We start from the raw sequence: 17,744 nt of genomic DNA, 5'->3' as shown, positions 1-17,744 counted from the left end.
CACTGAGATGCTGAGCGGCTGAAAGGCTGAAGCCCGGGCGCAACTCTTCACTCGTTTTCATTTTGACTTGTCATAGTAGGGAAAACACATTGTCCTAATTGTGCCGGTTCTTATTCTTTTGTGGAAAAAAACCTGTTGCTCTTTTTACCTTCCTTTTCTGTTGAATACTATTTACTGGATGCTCAATGCTGATTGGCTGACGAACTTTCTGATCTTTCATATTTCTGAAGAAAAGTTGATCGTTTCACATGTATTTATATCACTCCTCAGACTGGAAGTCCAATTTTTCAAAGATGCTTTTATGGTCAACATTTTCAAGAGGTTTTATGCGCCAATAGACATGGAAGACATTTTGACTCGTCATTGTAAGCACATTCCATTTAGTTGCTTCAGTTTGAATGCCCTCATTCATGCTGTTAGTAACACCTGGGCTTTTCCTGCAGTGACGAGTCAAAATGTCTGCTGTAGAAGAGACCTGTTGGATAACCAGCATCTTTGTGTATAAATGGGACTGTTGGGATGCTTGTTTACATAGCTGATGAAAGGTCACGTTTAATAAATATGAAATGAATAAGCAGCAAGACACGCAGTTTGTGGGTTTCATGTTTTGATTCATGCTCAGTCAGTGTCTATTTAGCAATAGTGACATTTTCACTACAATAGGAACACGTCATAGTGACGCCATTGTTTATTGTTTGTAAAGAAAGAGAAACCAATTATTTTTATTTACTCAACAACGATGCCTTAGAATAAACCACATGGGTGAAATATTACATTAAAAGACGTTAACTTTGTCTCAAGCCAATTTCCACTTTAAAGCTACAATCTAACTTTTGTTGAACAGCGACCATGTTTGAGACTGGTCCGTAGAGTTAGACCAGTTTTGATTTAGCTCTGAGATTATTTAAAGTTATACACACATTTTTACAAATGTAATTTAACTTAATTCAAGCCTACAAAGTCAGCCACTTGACCCTGAGGCTGAACTAAGAGCGATGTTTCTATGGTATTCTGAGGGAAAGAGTTTTTGGACACGGCAGTAACCCGTTAGAAATATACCGCAGAGAAGACATGTCCCTGTTTTAGAGTTTGAAAAGAAATTCTTAATTACCCCAAAATCCATGGCAAATGAAAGTCCAGAACTTAACAGCTACGTGCAACAGATGAATGTAGATGTCTTATGTTAGACATAAAGTCTGTTTTTGTGAAACCGGCCCCCAAAAAGTCACAAATACAAGATAATGCAAAAAAATAGTGTACTATAGTAGCACAAGTAGACACGCGTCACACAGAACACACATTAGCAACCAATTGCCACCAGAGGCTACTGGTCGTACCAGACCAAGTGAGGCTGTAGCTGCAGAGCTCCACAGTGCGTTGAAAAGAGCAAGAAAGCATTTCATTGCTTATTCATTCACCTTTTCATTTGTAGAAGGAGGAATGTGTTATTTCCTCTTCAACATATTGCTTAAATGTTTGTAAATCGTCCTACAGTTAACTGAATCCCACTTAAACTTTGGTGGATTTTAAAAATAAAAAAACTATCAGTGATCTGTATCCCACTCTTCATGGACAAAGAGATACAATTGATAAAAAAAATAGAAAAAGACACTTTAGGATTTATTTTCTTGTAACTCTCAATGACTCAACAGTCTGTTGTGGTGAAAAACTGTATAGCAGAGACCTGGGGCATGGAAAGTAACAGATACAGAGTGATTCAGTGAAAGTGAATGACTCTGACTCCCCTACCCATCACTGAAGAGGGAGAGGTTAGAAAAAAGAGAGCAGGGAAAGGACGGAAAGAGGGGGAAATGACTGGCGACTGTGTGGGAAGAGAGAGAAAGAGAGGAGGGGCTTAAAAAAAGTATGAACTTGTGTATGATTTAGCTGCAGGAAGCATTAAGAAGGGAAAAGACTGCAAACGGGACGCGGTATACTCACTCGTGTAGCCTTTACTGAGGACGTGTTTGCCTTGTGGCTTCTCAGAGGGTGACTTTTTCCACCGGGTCACACTTTTTCTCGTGCGCTCCTTTTCCTAATCCGGAGCATTCAGCGTTTGAACCCGTGCTGTTTTTCCCCACTGTGCGTAATTTCTATCCAGGGGAAAAAAAGGCGACATCACAACAACACGAGGACGAGGAATCAAGAAAGAGAGATCAAACGAACCAGGGGGGGAAAATGAAAGCCGTCTTGGATATCTGCTTGGTTTTCCTCATGCTGCACACTCCCGGCGTGCTGTCCTTGTCCACACGTAAGTTGCACACAGATGTCCATCGATGCGCAAAGTCACGGTTTTGGGCTGGGGACTGTTTTTGGGGGTTTGGGTACAGGGCTGCCCTTTTTGGTCCACTAAGATCAGTTGTCACCCAGAGGTCTGTCTGTAAACAGCTCGGTGGGACATTGTCCTGTTGTGGTATGCGTGATTTTGAAGATAAAGCAGATATGCAAACATGGGTTTTCATAATAGTACAACACGTTATACGGTGGGGACGTTAGTCAATGCAAACAGAAAACTACAATAGGGATATTTTAGGAACATAGCTTGTAAATCAATGGAGGATTAAGAAAATGTATTGTTTTAGAAGGGTGATATTCAACGCGAACAGTACAAGCCTTGAAAAGAATATCACAGTGATATCACATGGGATAGATTTACTGTTTTAAAAGGATGCAAGTCAGTGCTAACATTGCATAAAAACGGGAAGCCCTGATATTATCATGATAAGAATATTATATAATAGAGAAATGAAAAACACTCCAAGGCCACTTTAACTCAATATATAGTTTCTATAAGAGGATACAATATGTAAATCCCATATAGGAACACATGAGAATCACAGTGATCTTTCATTGGATAACACTGTATTTGAAATATATTTCCAATGCAAATCAACTCAACATATTCTTACATAATAAGGGCTCACTTGCTTGCATCCACTCTGGTTGATTCCTGGACACACATTCAAAAGGACAAATGCCACTTTGTCCACTTGACACCTCCTGTTATTGATGTGCTCCTGCTGAAGTATATTGGCTGTATCCCTGCAGAGAGAACTCATCTCCCAGGAGGCTGAATTTCAACAAGTCAGGCCATAATTCGTTTAACACATGGGGAGCAGGGGGGCTTTACGGACCGCAACAAAACAGTGACATCATTTGCTCGGGTTTTGGAGAATGTTAACCGGCGGCTTAATGCACAGTAACGTAAATAAATCAAAGTTATGTCCGCTTCCCCCGTTAAGTGGCTGGATTAGTTTTTATGGTGAGCTCACTGGCAAAGAGCAGCTCCTCAGAGAGGATCTCCTGTTATTCATCCTGTTTGAAAGGTGCTAATAAAAGAAAGTATAGTTGGGCGTATAGAAGACAATGGGCCTCGATCATAAACTGCCCTGCTGTTTATTACATGGCTTAATCGGTCATTACTGTTTTATTCACTGTAATAATGGAGGGTGCTTCCCTTTCACTCAGAGCGCTGTGGTTTACAGATGCCACTGAAATAAAACAGTTTAAATGTGGAATTTGCTTCCCAACATATAATTAGTTTTTAGCACAGCTCATAATCCCATCAAGTTTGAGTTTATATGTAGTGTTAGCATATAAAGAGGTATTTATGTTGGATATGATCGTTTAATACCAAATGTTTGACTCTGAATCACACAAAATCAGCTTTTTAACCTGAAAGTAGATTCTAATATCTCACAGTACATGTCCCGTTAATCCTGCCTGTACCTGGCCTAATTTGATTTGACTGAAGACCAAATAATCTCTCCTCTCTACAGATATGAGCATCAGTTAAATACCTCAAATGTAAGCTTTATAATAATACATTTTTTAGACAAACATCCGACGCTGTCTCCTCCGTCTCCTTTCAGGTGGTGTTTTCACGGCTCATTGTCACTAAATGTTGCGTGACTTCTTCGTCTTGGCGCGTCCACACTGGCCCCTCCAAATACTCCACCTGTACGTCTATTGTACAACAGACAGAGGAAAGTACAGGCTTTCTTTGAACTGTTGCATGAATGAGAGGAGAGTGAATAGTCCTTTAGAAAGAGGAGAGGATGTCACATACCTTGGAAGACCGACAGCCTAAAGAAAAGTGTTTTCAGTCCACCAAAGACTTAAAGTCAGTCATAAATGTCTTTGGAGAACACTCGCTGAAACAAAAACGTCCCTCGTCTTCTCCATCCTCCAGTATCGCAGGGTAAAACTCATCCACGGGCCCCGATCAGAGATGTGCTTCAAGCACCGTCAGTCTCTCCAAACAAATAATATTTTACAAGCCATTTCCTCCAGTGAGCGTGTCAAGCAGAGACAATAAACAGCAGTAATTGTGTCTAGTCTAGTGTTTGAACTGTGGAGGACGGGGTGTAAGTTGGGCTTCACACCCCGCTTCGGGGCAGAGTCGCGTCCTCAGCGCCTGGAATACATAAACACTGATTGTTATTCAGCCGGATCAGCATATTATTGGCTAATCACGGCGCCCTTTGAATCCGCCGTATCCGGTGACAAAGACAATCCGCTCTCTGTGCATGTGTTTGTTTGTATTCGTGCATAAATGTGTGGAAGTGTTGTGTCAAAGCTGGAGTTGTGATATTGATATAGGTGTGCAGTCACAGTTGAATTAACTTCTTCAAAGGGCGGCTCCTCCATAAAGGACCACACAATGTCTGTCAGCGTTAGGTGAATAGATTTGGCCCCCAGGCGCAGATTTGTAGTGGTCTGACAAAGTGTTGAGGCACTCACTCACTCACTGCTCAGTCATTTCTGCAAAGAAATCATCTTAAGTTGTTTTCATAACGCCTTCTACTTAGGTGGGCAACTTTTCTTTTTCTTTTTTGTTCCTTGTATCAGAATAAATAAACTCTCTCTGAATCTCTTCTCTTGTGAGCTGCTCTTGCAAAAAAGAATAAATATACAAATATACATTTAGCTGTAAAATGTGATAACAAATGATACAAAAAGCAACAGCATTTATTTATGTTGCAACTTTCCTTTCGAGCTTACCGACTGTTTGATCAAAAATGTAAGACCACAGACAAATACGCAAACAGCAATACCCAAGTACTGTAAGCCCAGTGAGAGCCAAGAGCTGATGAAAAACAGCAGAGATTATAAAATACTTAACAGAGTCAAAACAAAATCACAAAAGTAACAAACTGAAAACAGAGTTAAAACAGCTAGTCTTCACAAAAGAAATCCCTTAAACAGCGCTTGCTTTACATTATTAGAATCATTTTTTTAGGCTTGTCTCAAGTTTTTCCACCATTTCTCCCATATTCAGCAACTGTATAGTTGACACATGTATAGTATGACATCACTGTGACGTCATCGGGGTTTTTATTAGACGTTAAAAAGGTCTAATCAGAGCCACAGGAGACGTCATACAGTTGCTTTCACATGCTGAGTAGAATTGACGAGTAAACTGACCTTTACGTGTCATCGACCGTCTTCCTATGACATCCATCTCCTCCAGATGTAGCAGTAATATACCCCCAGGACCCCGTCCTTCGCATGGGGTCCAAACTGACCGCCAGCTGCTGGGTCCACCCTGACCTCGGCGTCCACGCCAGCTCTCTGTTCTGGACGCTCAACGGTCAACAGCTGCCCAGCTCCCTGTACAGAGTGCTGAGCCCGACCAACCTCAGTGTGACGCTGGCCGGACTCAACGCCTCCAGGCAGACGTCCGGCGACAACCTGGTCTGTCACAACCACAAAGGACACATCTTGGCTGGCTCCTGCCTCTACGTCGGCAGTAAGTCAAAGTTTTGTCAGTAGTTATAGGATTTTAAGCTTGGTTTCATTCGTGTAGAAGTCCACATTTTCTTCTTCTGTCATTTGGTTAGTATATTCGTTTGGCCGACTTTTCTCTGAGGAATATGTGTCTGCATTTTGTCTGTGCTTCGCTGTTAACTCCTGTTGTAGAAGAAGGGTAATTTATGGTCGAACAGGAGTGAGAGGAGGGAAAAGGAAACGGCGCTAGATGCTGTATTTTATGTTTAGTATTCCTGCCTTGAGACCAGTGAGAGGCCTCTATGACCTGTGTGGTCCATTACTCGCACAATCACTCACAGGTCATGGGTCATAAGACAACTTTACAAAGACACATGTTTGTATTTCCATACGTATGAGGACTAGCATTTACATAATGCATTGCATAGCCCCTAAATGTTTTACAGTTAACTATATTGGGTGATCTTGTTAATGTGATGCCCTATAATAAACTTATTTTCTCCAGGGCCAATCCTTATCTTTAAGAAATAGTTTGACATTTTGGGACGTTTATGCGCAGTTAGAGTTAGTTACTTGTTATTACCAATGGAAATAATGGCTGAAGCAATGCAAGTAAGTCGCAATAATAAACTGGAACCATCCATTAACTCTCAAACAGCCCTTTGTAGAAGTAAGGAGTAGCCTCACTCTAAAAATGGTCCTCTCAAAGATGGAAGTACATGAGCACACAACACACACACACACACACACACACACCTTGTTTGCTATTTTTGTTTCTCCTTTTCTTGGAGTTCCCCTACACAGAAACATACATGGCATTAATCTAAGACTGTGAAATGTGATGAGACAAAAAAAAACCTAACCATGAAGAGAGACATGCTTGCGTTTTTACGGAGAAACACACACACACACACACACATACACACACACACACACAAGGAGAAGCAGTCAGGATCCTAATCTCTGTGCGACGCTGGTGTTGAGCACCCTGTGTTCTGAGAGACGAGGAATGTTGGCAGGGATCCAGAGTCTGACCAAATCAGACAGCACGCACACAGACACACACACATACACACTCACACCAATTAAGAGAAAAACACACCAATTTGTAAGGAACACCACTTGTGGGTGAATTACACTCAGGAGGAAGGGGCTGAAGTAATGGCTAGAGGTAACTTTGTACCCTCTATGAACCTACATCTTCCCTCCACCTCTTTGTCTCTGCGCTGCTCTATTTTGTCTCTCATGTCTATTTTCTTCCCCCTTTCTCTCCGTCTTTCCACCTGTTCCTCTTTCTGTCCCAGTGCCTCCAGAGAAGCCGGTCAATCTGACCTGCTGGTCCAGGAACACCAAAGACCTGACTTGCAGCTGGGCCCCCGGAGGAAAAGGAGAGACTAACATCAGCACACAGTACACTCTCAAGTACAAACTCAGGTATTAACGCGCACACTACAGCTACACTGCAGAAAATATCCACGCGACAAGTCATTCAGTTCACTGTGTCTGAAACTCAGCTTTTTCTTGAAATTAAGTATTAACATTTCGAACACGATTGATGCCAAAAATGAACTGCTCAGAGTCATGACTCAACAACAGTCATCAGTAACACAGCGCTTGATAATCCGGAGGTAAAATCCTCAAATGTGTGAAATAAAAAATGTCTGCCATCCTGCCGAATGACAATAACTATTTCATATTTGAAAGGTTACAATCAGAGATGGGCAGTATTTCTGTTACTTGCATTGGAAATACAATTACATTTGAGCATTTTGTTGTTGGTATTTGACATGGCTGAAACAAATCTAATGTCATTTGTAACCAGATACTTCAGAGTGGAGTAATTCTGTAATTTTCAAAATACTCTAAATTCTTTCTCCATGATTCATAAAACATAAAAAATAAATTAATGAAAAATTAAAATGAAGAATAATACACTAAGACACAGTGATTTAATGAGTCCACTCAGTTCACTCACTATTTCAGTAATCAAGTGAATCTTTTAGAATCAGACCACAGTCTGTGTAGAAAGCGATTTTCAAAACTTTTAAGTTATCTGATCTGGGTAGGATAAGACCAGATCCAGGCAGAATAAGACCAGATCCGGGTAGGATAAGACCAGATCCGGGCAGAATAAGACCAGATCTGGGTAGGATAAGACCAGATCCGGGCAGAATAAGACCAGATCCGGGTAGTGTAAGACCTGAACTTGGTAAAAAGCGATTTTCAAAAGTTTACGTTTCCTTGGGACTTTTTGTTCCCTCATTCAGAACATATTGAGGACACAAAATCCGTTTGCTTTTGCTGGAATTCGTCTGAGGTTCGGCCACATTTTTGGGGTAAAATGTCTGAACTAGAGCCGATTGCAAATGTTCTTACTCAAAATCAACATATTTCAGGATTTTTTACTCAGCTGACATGCGTAGAAAAACAAAAACAATCGGAGCTTGAAACAGACAAAACACCATATCTCTTCGGCAGATCTTACGTTGAGAACAATAACAGCAGTGGTTGCCAGAGGGTTAAAGCCTCCATGCGTACAAAAGTCAAATTTCATGAGAATTAGGAAAAGGGGGTTTTCAGCTGGGAACGCTACATTTAGAAAATGAGCTTCATATGGGTCGCATATTTTAAAAGTTAAATCGGCAATTTAAAAGCAACAAAAGGGAAATGACTTGACATGCATGCAGTGGCCGCAGGCGTGCCAACTGCAATCTTACTGCAGTCACATTAGTGTAAATAAGGACCTAATAAAACCACTTGTGACGGATAAACTCTGAACTGGCAACACATTATATAATACATTCTATATCGCATGCATTATTAATGAGAACAGTTTTGGCTGTCCAGAGTTATTTAAGTATATTTTTGTTTTCCTCCCAGGTGGTATGGCAAGGAGAAGGAGTGTGAGGATTACACTCATACGCAACCGTACTACTGCAGCATCACGCGGGACCTGCACCTCTTCACGCCCTACGAGATCTGGGTGGAGGCCTCCAACCAGCTGGGCCGGGCTACCTCCGATTTCATCACCCTCGACATCCTAGACGTGGGTGAGTGTGAGAAGGAGTGAACTTCGACCCCCCTTTTTTTTTTAAGAGCTTAGATCCCAGTGACAATGAGCCCTCAGGCTATAATAAATAACAGTGGATACGAGGCCTGTAGGCCTGAAAAAACAAACAATTACACACGTCTGCGACTCGTGAACAGTTCAATAGATACATAGTGATAATACATGTTATGTTGGTGAGTTGTTTATTCCTGACAGAAGAAGCTCTTTACGGAACAGGCTCTTGTTTTTAACTAGTCCAGGCAAACACGATGTTAGCCGGCTGATGAGAGGATTGATATCACTCTCATGTCTCGGAGGCAATTATCTTAGCTTAGCATTGAGACTTAAAGCAGAGGGAAAGATGTGGACAAAACATAAAAGGAATACGCCTTCTGGCACCTCTACAGATTATTGATTAACACGCTGTGTCTTGCTTGTTTAATCAGTCATGAAAATAATGCTGTAATAAAATAAATTTGTGGTTATATGCCAGACATTTTCTTGGACGGTAGCAGTGACTCTATAAGTTTGCACAGCAACACTAGTAAGGATCCCAAAAGTTTTCAAAGATGTGTGGAATGAATAAAAGGTTTAATAATCTTAAAGCTGCTCAAAAAGGGAAACAAGGGGGCCAACTGCAAGTTAAGTGACTCATTCCTCCCCCTATTTATTATCTCATGACCCCTGAGATTGGCAACCACGAATGACTTTATCACTTTATAAATTCATCTGTTTTATTCCTACAGACAGTGGCTTGATTTCTGTGGCTTCTGGCCTTTTGGAGCGAGTTGTTCACCAGCAGGCATTCAGCTTTACACTGATAGGATGAGCGGTGTTCCCTTTTAAAGCTTTGATATGTGGTCCGTTGCCTGGTTTAGTAAATGGATTTAGCAAATGGATCAAAATCAATCAAAGATCAAAATTCTTCTCTTCTCTCATTATTCCCTAAAAAAACACACACAATCTCATACACACACATGCATGCACACACCTGGACAAGCGCAGGCGTGTGTGTGTGTGTGTGTGTGACGAATGAAAACGCCCTCTCTTTTGATGAGCTCATTTTCTCTTTACTCATGCTCACTGGACACACGTACAGAAAACACTCGCTAACCCCCTTTTATGTAGCATCGGAATGTTCCAGACTGATCCTCCAACCTAATCCCGTCTCCGAGCCGGCTGCAGACCCCCGAGGCCTAAAGGAGTTCGGGCTTTGAGGCTTTAAGACTTGGACCTGAAATAATACAACCTGATTAGCTCGGAGCTCTTCACCTGGTTCAACACGCTCCTAACGGTTCCGGGTAATTGTACCGAGAGGAAAACCCATACAGAGTTACAGAGGTGAACACGTCACCAGCGAGGACACGAGCGTCCATCAAACTGTAATCCCTTTTCCGTTACCTAATGTATGCACGCAAGCACACACGCACACACACACGCGCACACACACACACCTGTTGACACACCCCGAGGGCAGGGCAGGGCCTGGTAACTGTATAGAAACAGAGAGGCAGATAGAGGTGTAGGCGGTTTCTGGACTTGTGTGTGTGTGTGTGTGTGTGTGTGTGTGGGGGGGTTTTTGTTTCGCTCAGGTTGCCCCGGCCATTCTTTTCACCCAAGCAGTTTCCACAACAGTGGCAGGTCATAAAACACAGCAACCACACCTGCGTGGAGCTGCTGTGAGTCACACGCGTCTCCGGTCTTGTCCAATCAGTTGTGAAGGCGAGGTGGAAACACCTACGTTTTTTTTCTGCATTCCTCAGTCACGGGGAGCCCTCTGCACCGAGAGACTAGAGGCAACTTGTGTTGGTGTCTGAGTCTGACATGAGGATATGTTGAGGGATGACACAATAGATGTTAACAATCTGTAATTTGACATGTCTCTTTGACTTTTATTGCCAAATGCACATAATGTATGTTGGAAATACACACTTCCTTTTTATTAGTGTTCAAATAACTTCATTCCTCATTAAAAATACCATTTAAAAGATGTTCTCTTCTAACTAAATACAAAGTTAATTATCTTATTATCTTCAGATATTTTGGCTTTTTCTTGTGATGACGGAATAATTGTCTTGAAAAAACAAAACAGAATGATGTCATAAAATAGGTTGTCATCTCAAAATAAATGATCTGAGTGAATATTTACATTAATCAAGCCAACAAGACATTAGTATGAAACCCACAGCTAGGCTCTCTAAATGAATGGTAGTCAAATAGAAACATTTGATGTGAAATAATGTTTAATTAACTGTCTTAAATGTGAATGCATAATTCTGCCAATATTTATTTTATTTGATCTTTTCTGAGTATTGCCAGCAGTCCTGATCTTATGCTTCGTCCAAACATCCACCAATCAGAGGGTAGGGCAGCAGCCTCTTTGTAGCCTGAGAGGCAAAACATGGAGCAGAGAAAGTCCTTTAAACACTTGTTTTAAGCTTAATTGTTGTGTGCACAGGAATAACTGAAACCTCAGCATTTCTGTCCGATACGTGTCATTGGTTTGCACCAAGATGTTTTACCAAGGCTTTAAAACTTTTACTCCACTTTTGTGTTAAAAATAAAATAAATTCTAAGACGGGTGACTGTGCGTGCTACCATTATATTTACACTTTTAAAATCACCCACGAGTACGAACTGACACGTCTGAAGCAACACATTTTAGTTAACAGAAAGTCTCTGGTTCCTCTGAACACTGGACAATAAACAAATCCTCGAAAACTCTTGTGTTAACTCCCACTTTTTTCCCCTCCACTGAATCTTTCCCATCTTCTTCTCTCCCCTGGGCTCGTCTTGTTTGTTTATCGCCCAGGGATGACATTATGAAAAGTGACTGCAGTTGATATTGAAACAATCTTAAAAGCCCAAAACAAAACGCGAGCAAAGTTAAAATAATGGTCTGTCAGCACGTTTGTTTGTCGAAACCATAATCGTTGTCAGATGAAAAAGGCCTCTTCCAGTTCACACAAGTCAACCTTTCAGAGACCGTAAGGCTCAGAGACCACAAACCACCAATGCTGAGCAATCCTTCAATGAGCGGTTACACATAAAGACATCACTCCTACTGCTTTAGTTTTGAATTAAGTGAATTTATTGACCCTGCAAACGTAAACTGTAATGTAGAAAAAGCCCCTAAGCTATAAATTCTTGGCTAAAATGATCATCTGCGCCATCTGTCCACCAGAAGTGCATCGTTAGGTCTTTAGGATAGAAATATACTTGTTAATGGATGTAATAAATAAAAGAGCACCGCAGTTGGTTCCTCGCATGAAATCATTGTTTGTGCATTTGAGATTTTGCGCTCATTATAACATTATACTCACACACAAATAAATAGAAATCCAGCCGGTTGGTTAGCAACGCATACACCAACTCTTTTTAAAAGTCATTTTTTAAGCTGCTGTAATCAATGGTTTTGTATTAACAATGGATTAATGGACTACATGTGACCCAACTCTACACGCCCTCGGCGAGCGTTTGCTAACATCTTCACCGTAACAACTTCAAATGGTCACAAGGCACCAGAGTGGCCAAAGAAGCAAGTAATGCTGCTTGAAAGATTCGTATTTTCCTGTCTGAATGCAAACATGTACCATTCTGGTGTGAAGTGCATTGTTAACTATAAGTTTTGACTGTATTCTTTAAAATAATTACAAAGACGTCAACAGGGAGAGACATTCAGTATGTCCTGTATGCTTGTCTTTTAACTATAATACATCTCCAAAACATTCCATTTTAGCTCTTGGTGAGATCTTCTTACTTGATAACCTCCTCCGTCTCCTCTTCCTCCAGTGACCACGGACCCTCCGTCAGGTGTGACCGTCAGTCGTGTCGGTCAGTTAGAGGACCAGCTGAGTGTTCGCTGGGAGGCTCCGCCCGCTCTCAAAGACTTCCTGTTTCAGGCCAAATACCAGATCCGCTACAGACTGGAGGACAGCCAAGACTGGAAGGTATAGGACAAGGAGTTACAAAGACATAAATCTGTTCTCTTTGTCTCTCACACACAAACAGATATATCACTGCAGCTGTTTCTCATCCTAATGCTGTAATCACCCCTAATCTAGTCTGATTGAGGCCTCCACTGCCAGATGGGTTAACAGTTCAGAAACTTTCATCAGCCATAAATCTAGAAGTCAGGTTTTGATCAGAAGAAAAACACCGGCCAGAGCCACTGTGTATCCCTCCCTTCAAACTTTTAATGAATGAAAAATACAGTGTAAAACCTTCAGCCGTGCAGATGGCGTTTCCCAGGAATCATTTGAGTCCTGTGGGTACGAGTGAAGATTCTCCAGTAATTAAGGGGGAATTACACAGATGTAATATAAGCAAGTCTTTGCTCGCAAAGTGGAAAAAGAAAAGAAGGGGAGTGGAGAGAGGCGGCGGAGGGATGAGGCCGTTTCGAAGGAAGAGAGCGGAGACTTAAATCCGAGGGTTTAAGGGTTTGGTGGTGAAAACAAAACGCCGTTTTCCCTCTGAACCGGCCCTAATCATGAGGTCATGCTGAGGAATGGAGGGATACATCTCAGCTGTTAATGCCTTCAATATGGCTGTAAAGACGCTCAGCGGTAACGTCTGCCGATTTGGCTTCCCCACGTCACATCATTAGCCCTCTGATGCCTGTAATTTCCAGGTTCTGCTTTCTGTTGCAGTCGTTCTTAACAAGTGTTTACAGACCGAATGCCAGAGAGAGAAAGTGGGGACTATTAGACAAGATTATTAACTGCAGTGTGTGGGCGTCTCTTTCTCTCCCATCTTTTCTGTCCTTACTTTTGCTGTCTTGTACGGTTCGGGTACATGTGCATGCTCCTGTGTGCGTTTCTCAGCATCTCCAGCTCTGTAATAAGTAATAGAGAGCAGATTTTTACCCAGCAGGCACGGCTACATTAAAACATTTTCATAAACATGCTGATCAGGAGTCCCTAAACAATGTGGTGTGCATGCATGCTTAGGTCTGTTCAGGGTTTGTGGTTGTGTTTTCTACATCTTGACTCTGCCCTGTGTTTAAGTTTATGCACATTGGTATTTAATACTGCGGTCAGACCTCCAACTCTTCTGTGTTTGGCTCTTTTCTTTTCCTGTAGGTGATGGATGACGTTGGGAATCAGACATCTTGTAGATTGGCTGGACTGAGACCTGGAACAGTGTATTTTGTCCAGGTACGGCATGGTCTGGTTGTGTGTGTGTGTGTGTGTGTGTGTGTGTGTGTGTGTGTGTGTGTGTGTGTGTGTGTGTGTGTGTGTGTGTGTGTGTGTATGTAAGTGTACATCGGATTTGGTCCGTGTTCATATTGTTGCATCTTCTCCAGGTTCGCTGTAACCCTGTGGGCATCTACGGCTCTCGCAAAGCTGGGATCTGGAGCGAGTGGAGCCATCCTACTGCTGCGTCCACACCCCACAGTGGTGAGCACACACTCAAACACACACACACACACACACACACAGGACTACTCAGAAGGCATTTGCTTCCTCTTGATCTCAGTTTTGAGGTCATTTCGATACATTTGAAGGGGCAATTTGTGCCACTAAAACTTGTTTGATATCACGGTGCAACACAAGTCCCACAGCTCTGTCCGACTGCTGGAAACCGGGAGCCCGGTAGAAGAAGAATGGAGTTGTTTTACACTTCTCTACTCTTCTTCCATCCTGTATTGTATTGTCTTGATGTTTTATTTATGGCAGATGCATCGGTCAAATCAAATCAAATCAAAAATCATAGCAAAACCAAATCATAATATTGCCAAACCAAACATTAAAAAGTTGAAGCAGACTTTGCTTATGTAAAGCTTTAGTTGCAACACAAGGATCTTTACAATGAACTGATAAAAGACAAACACACGTTAACTTGTGCTGTCGGATTCACTGAACGCTATAAAGCTGTGGCCACATGCTGTTGTTGCCTCCCCAAGATTTAACAATGAAATTGCAGAGTAAAATAGTATCATAACAACATATTGGAATGACGGCCTCGACTATGAAAACAAAACATGGGTTGTAAAAAATACTTGAAGGGTTTCCCAGAACTTCCCGTGAATGTTGGCAACAGTACCAGACTGAAAGAGAGGTTCCTATCAGTTACTGTGTGAATTCACTGCCTGAACTTTTCATGGCTCCACACTGGCACGCACATACAGCGCACTACTCATCTTGAGTAATCTCTCACTTCTTCTTCTTTGCTTTCTTTGCTTTAACTATAACTGTAATAACTGTGCTCTGCAGTGGAAGAATGCCACTAAGTACGTTTACGTGACTGAAATACCACCACTGCTGCTCTGTAAGATGTTTCATTACAGAACACCAAAGCCGGTCTTACTCTAGTCTCATCCTCCCTCCCGCTTCTTCTCTCCCCCTTCATGCAGAGCGGCTGGTGTCGGGCTCCTGTGACTCAAAGTCCAGCGGGGACTCCAACTCCACCCTTCGCAGGGAGCTGAAGCAGTTCTTTGGCTGGGTGCGGAAACACGCCTACGGCTGCAGCAGCATGTCCATGAAGCTGTACGACCAGTGGCGAGTGTTGATGCAGAAATCCCACAAAGTTCGCAACCAGGTAGGTAAGCATCACTAATGCAGGGGACACACAAATCAAATCGCACAAGCCGATACGCACTTAAAGTAAAAACTGTTTTCTTTTATTAAACCTGATTTGTAACAGATTTTGTCTTTTTAATTTAGGTTCTCCAAGGGGATAAATCCTAGCACACGCTGCTTTTACAAGCGGAAAACAAGTATGTGTGTGTGTGTGTGTGTGTGTGTGTGAGATAGAGAGATTGTATTCGTATATGGGAATTATAAGACATTTTGCTCTGGACATTTTGTGCAAATACCAGCCGTGGCCACGAGAGGACATAAACTGTGGGATTTTTCTAGGCAACATGAGAACCCTTTTTTCTGTCTGAAAAGGTGCAACTGATCCTGGTATCATCATTAACAAAGAGACCATGTGGACTACTCTGCTTTCTCAAAGGAAGTTGTAGCATGAATAACTCTAAATGTGCTCAAAAGGTGATCAAACCAGATTCAAACTAACTAAAAGTGTTGCCCGAGCATCTGAAAGTATTGTGTGACCTTTTGTTGAGTTTCTCCTGTGGATCCAAAGCACCATCTAGTGGCAGTTCAGCATCCACGGATACTAACAAATCCAAGTTTTCACTGTTGCCCTGACGAAAAAAGAAAAAGTACAACATTATCATACAGTATTTCTAAGTCATGCTTTGTCATATAAGTGCCAAACTGGTTCACCCAGCATTCATGTGTTTCTGAGCGACAGTATGTGACTGATGACGCGATGGTGTTTGTGTCTGGAGACGTTTCACTGCCTTTATTTTTGTACTGAATTGTACCAGCATATTTAAATCTGTATAAAGTTGTGTTTTATGTCTTAAGTTATGTTTAGTTAGTAAAGAAATATCAATGACTGAAGTTGTTATCGATCTCTAATGTTGTTGTATAAAGATGTTGTCAGAAACATGAGTTTGGAAATGAGTTGGGTGCACGCTAACTTCAATATACATGTGTTCCCATTGCTCCAGTACGACTTACTGCTCCACACATGTCCTGCTGGACAGACTCTGGTTCCGATTGTCTGAGATTAAATATTTATAAAACAGCCATGTACGTATAAAGACAAAAAGAACACGTCATAATATGGAACAGAATTTAATTTTCTCTTCATTTCGCCACCAAAATAGGCAGAATGCAATAAATTGTGTGGAGTGATACTGTCAGTGGAAGATGAAATGTTTGGTCAGTATTCAGTTGGTGTTCTTTATTAACTCTTTATCTAGTGTGAATATGAGATTTTACATCTGTGCACGCTGTGACTCAAGGTCTGCAGATCAACCCCCAAGCTACAGCAGCACCAATTCAAACTTTAATATTCAAAAGCTGTTTAGACGTTTGGGGAGAGACCCCAGGCAAAAACATTGTGTTTCATGCACGGGTCAATTTTGAACTATTTTGTTACGGTGTTTATTTTCTACTTTGTCTATTTGCATCTATAGATTTCTTAAATACTTTAAAACTTAAGATAAGCTTCATTTGCATTTAAAAAAATAAAATTTCAGAAAACTTGTAATACAAATAATACAATTTAATTTAAAATAAAATCATTAAATAGGGAAGTTTCGTGTTGATATTTATTAGGTGTTTTTTCTTTTACCCTATATTCGCCTGTAGTGTGTAAATGTATGGAAATTTACAATCCATATCTTTGAAGGACGTAAGATATTGCCCAATTTGCATATTTAAACATAACATTTCTGAAAACTTGTAATACAAAAGATTAACCGAATGTAAGTTGCCAACAGGGAAAGTTTCATTCTTTTTGAACCCGTTTCACCTGGGGTTTCTCCCCCTAAGCTGCAGCTGGTTCCAGATCGGCTTTAAAGCACACAAAGTGAGATGTGAACATGCTCAGTCATCAAGAACAGTTAAAACTCCACCAACACTTCGAAAGTAAAGAACAACTTAATTGTGATACCAACGCGTCTCAGCTCATGGCCTTCATCCGACTCATCACACGACCTCTTGAGACTTTTTCACTCTTCCATGTTCCTTGTAGGTATAGTTCTTATAATGTGTTTAAGAACCATGGCCAAGCTTACAATAGTTTTAGCAACCAGAGAAGAATGGAAAAGGTTATGTTATTGAAATTTCTTGAAGTTGCAAAAAAGTGTCTTGCAAAACATTCTCAGTGACCAAGAAAAGCATCTACGCCTCATAATTTAGCATTTAGGAGGACAAACACAAAAAGCTGTCCACATGGTGGAGCTGTCTGCACCTAAATCAAATTAGTTCTTCCTCGGTGCATGGCCTTACTTTCTAACAATTTCCATTGGACTCATATGAATGCTGACTAACTAACTAACTACAAGAAAAACAAACAATCACGAATGCAAACCTTGGGGAGGGCAATAAAAATCTCTGACATCTTTGACCAATGCCTCCCCTAATGAATCCAGGCTGCATCTGGA

At 41.4% G+C, this 17,744-nt stretch overlaps 1 protein-coding gene across 2 annotated transcripts; it reads left to right on the top strand.

The window, feature by feature from the left end:
• Window positions 1–1,935: 1,935 nt before the first annotated feature.
• Window positions 1,936–16,187, top strand: crlf1a (cytokine receptor-like factor 1a). 2 transcript variants are annotated; one of them, XM_079175357.1, is made up of 9 exons: window positions 1,936–2,251; window positions 5,474–5,752; window positions 7,035–7,164; window positions 8,611–8,780; window positions 12,572–12,729; window positions 13,861–13,935; window positions 14,085–14,178; window positions 15,135–15,319; window positions 15,445–16,187. In XM_079175357.1, the coding sequence occupies exons 1-9, from the start codon at window positions 2,179–2,181 to the stop codon at window positions 15,466–15,468; spliced, it is 1,188 nt and encodes a 395-aa protein (XP_079031483.1). In that variant the 5' UTR covers window positions 1,936–2,178; the 3' UTR covers window positions 15,469–16,187. The 2 variants fall into 2 exon arrangements, with proteins under 2 accessions (XP_079031483.1, XP_079031484.1); XM_079175358.1 differs by having other exon boundaries at window positions 15,135–15,323.
• The last annotated feature ends 1,557 nt before the right edge of the window (window positions 16,188–17,744 follow it).

Source organism: Pholis gunnellus (assembly GCF_910591455.1).
Source record: "Pholis gunnellus genome assembly, chromosome: 15".
Taxonomy (NCBI): Eukaryota; Metazoa; Chordata; class Actinopteri; order Perciformes; family Pholidae; genus Pholis; species Pholis gunnellus.
This window is presented reverse-complemented; position numbering and strand designations above follow the sequence as displayed.

Excerpts from the sequence above, each read along its gene's own strand:
- crlf1a (XM_079175357.1), top strand. The coding sequence starts at position 2,179 with ATGAAAGCCGTCTTGGATATCTGCTTGGTTTTCCTCATGCTGCACACT. Across the intron at positions 2,252-5,473 it reads CGTGCTGTCCTTGTCCACAC|ATGTAGCAGTAATATACCCC; the intron begins GTAAGTTGCACA and ends CATCTCCTCCAG. Across the intron at positions 7,165-8,610 it reads ACTCTCAAGTACAAACTCAG|GTGGTATGGCAAGGAGAAGG; the intron begins GTATTAACGCGC and ends TTTTCCTCCCAG.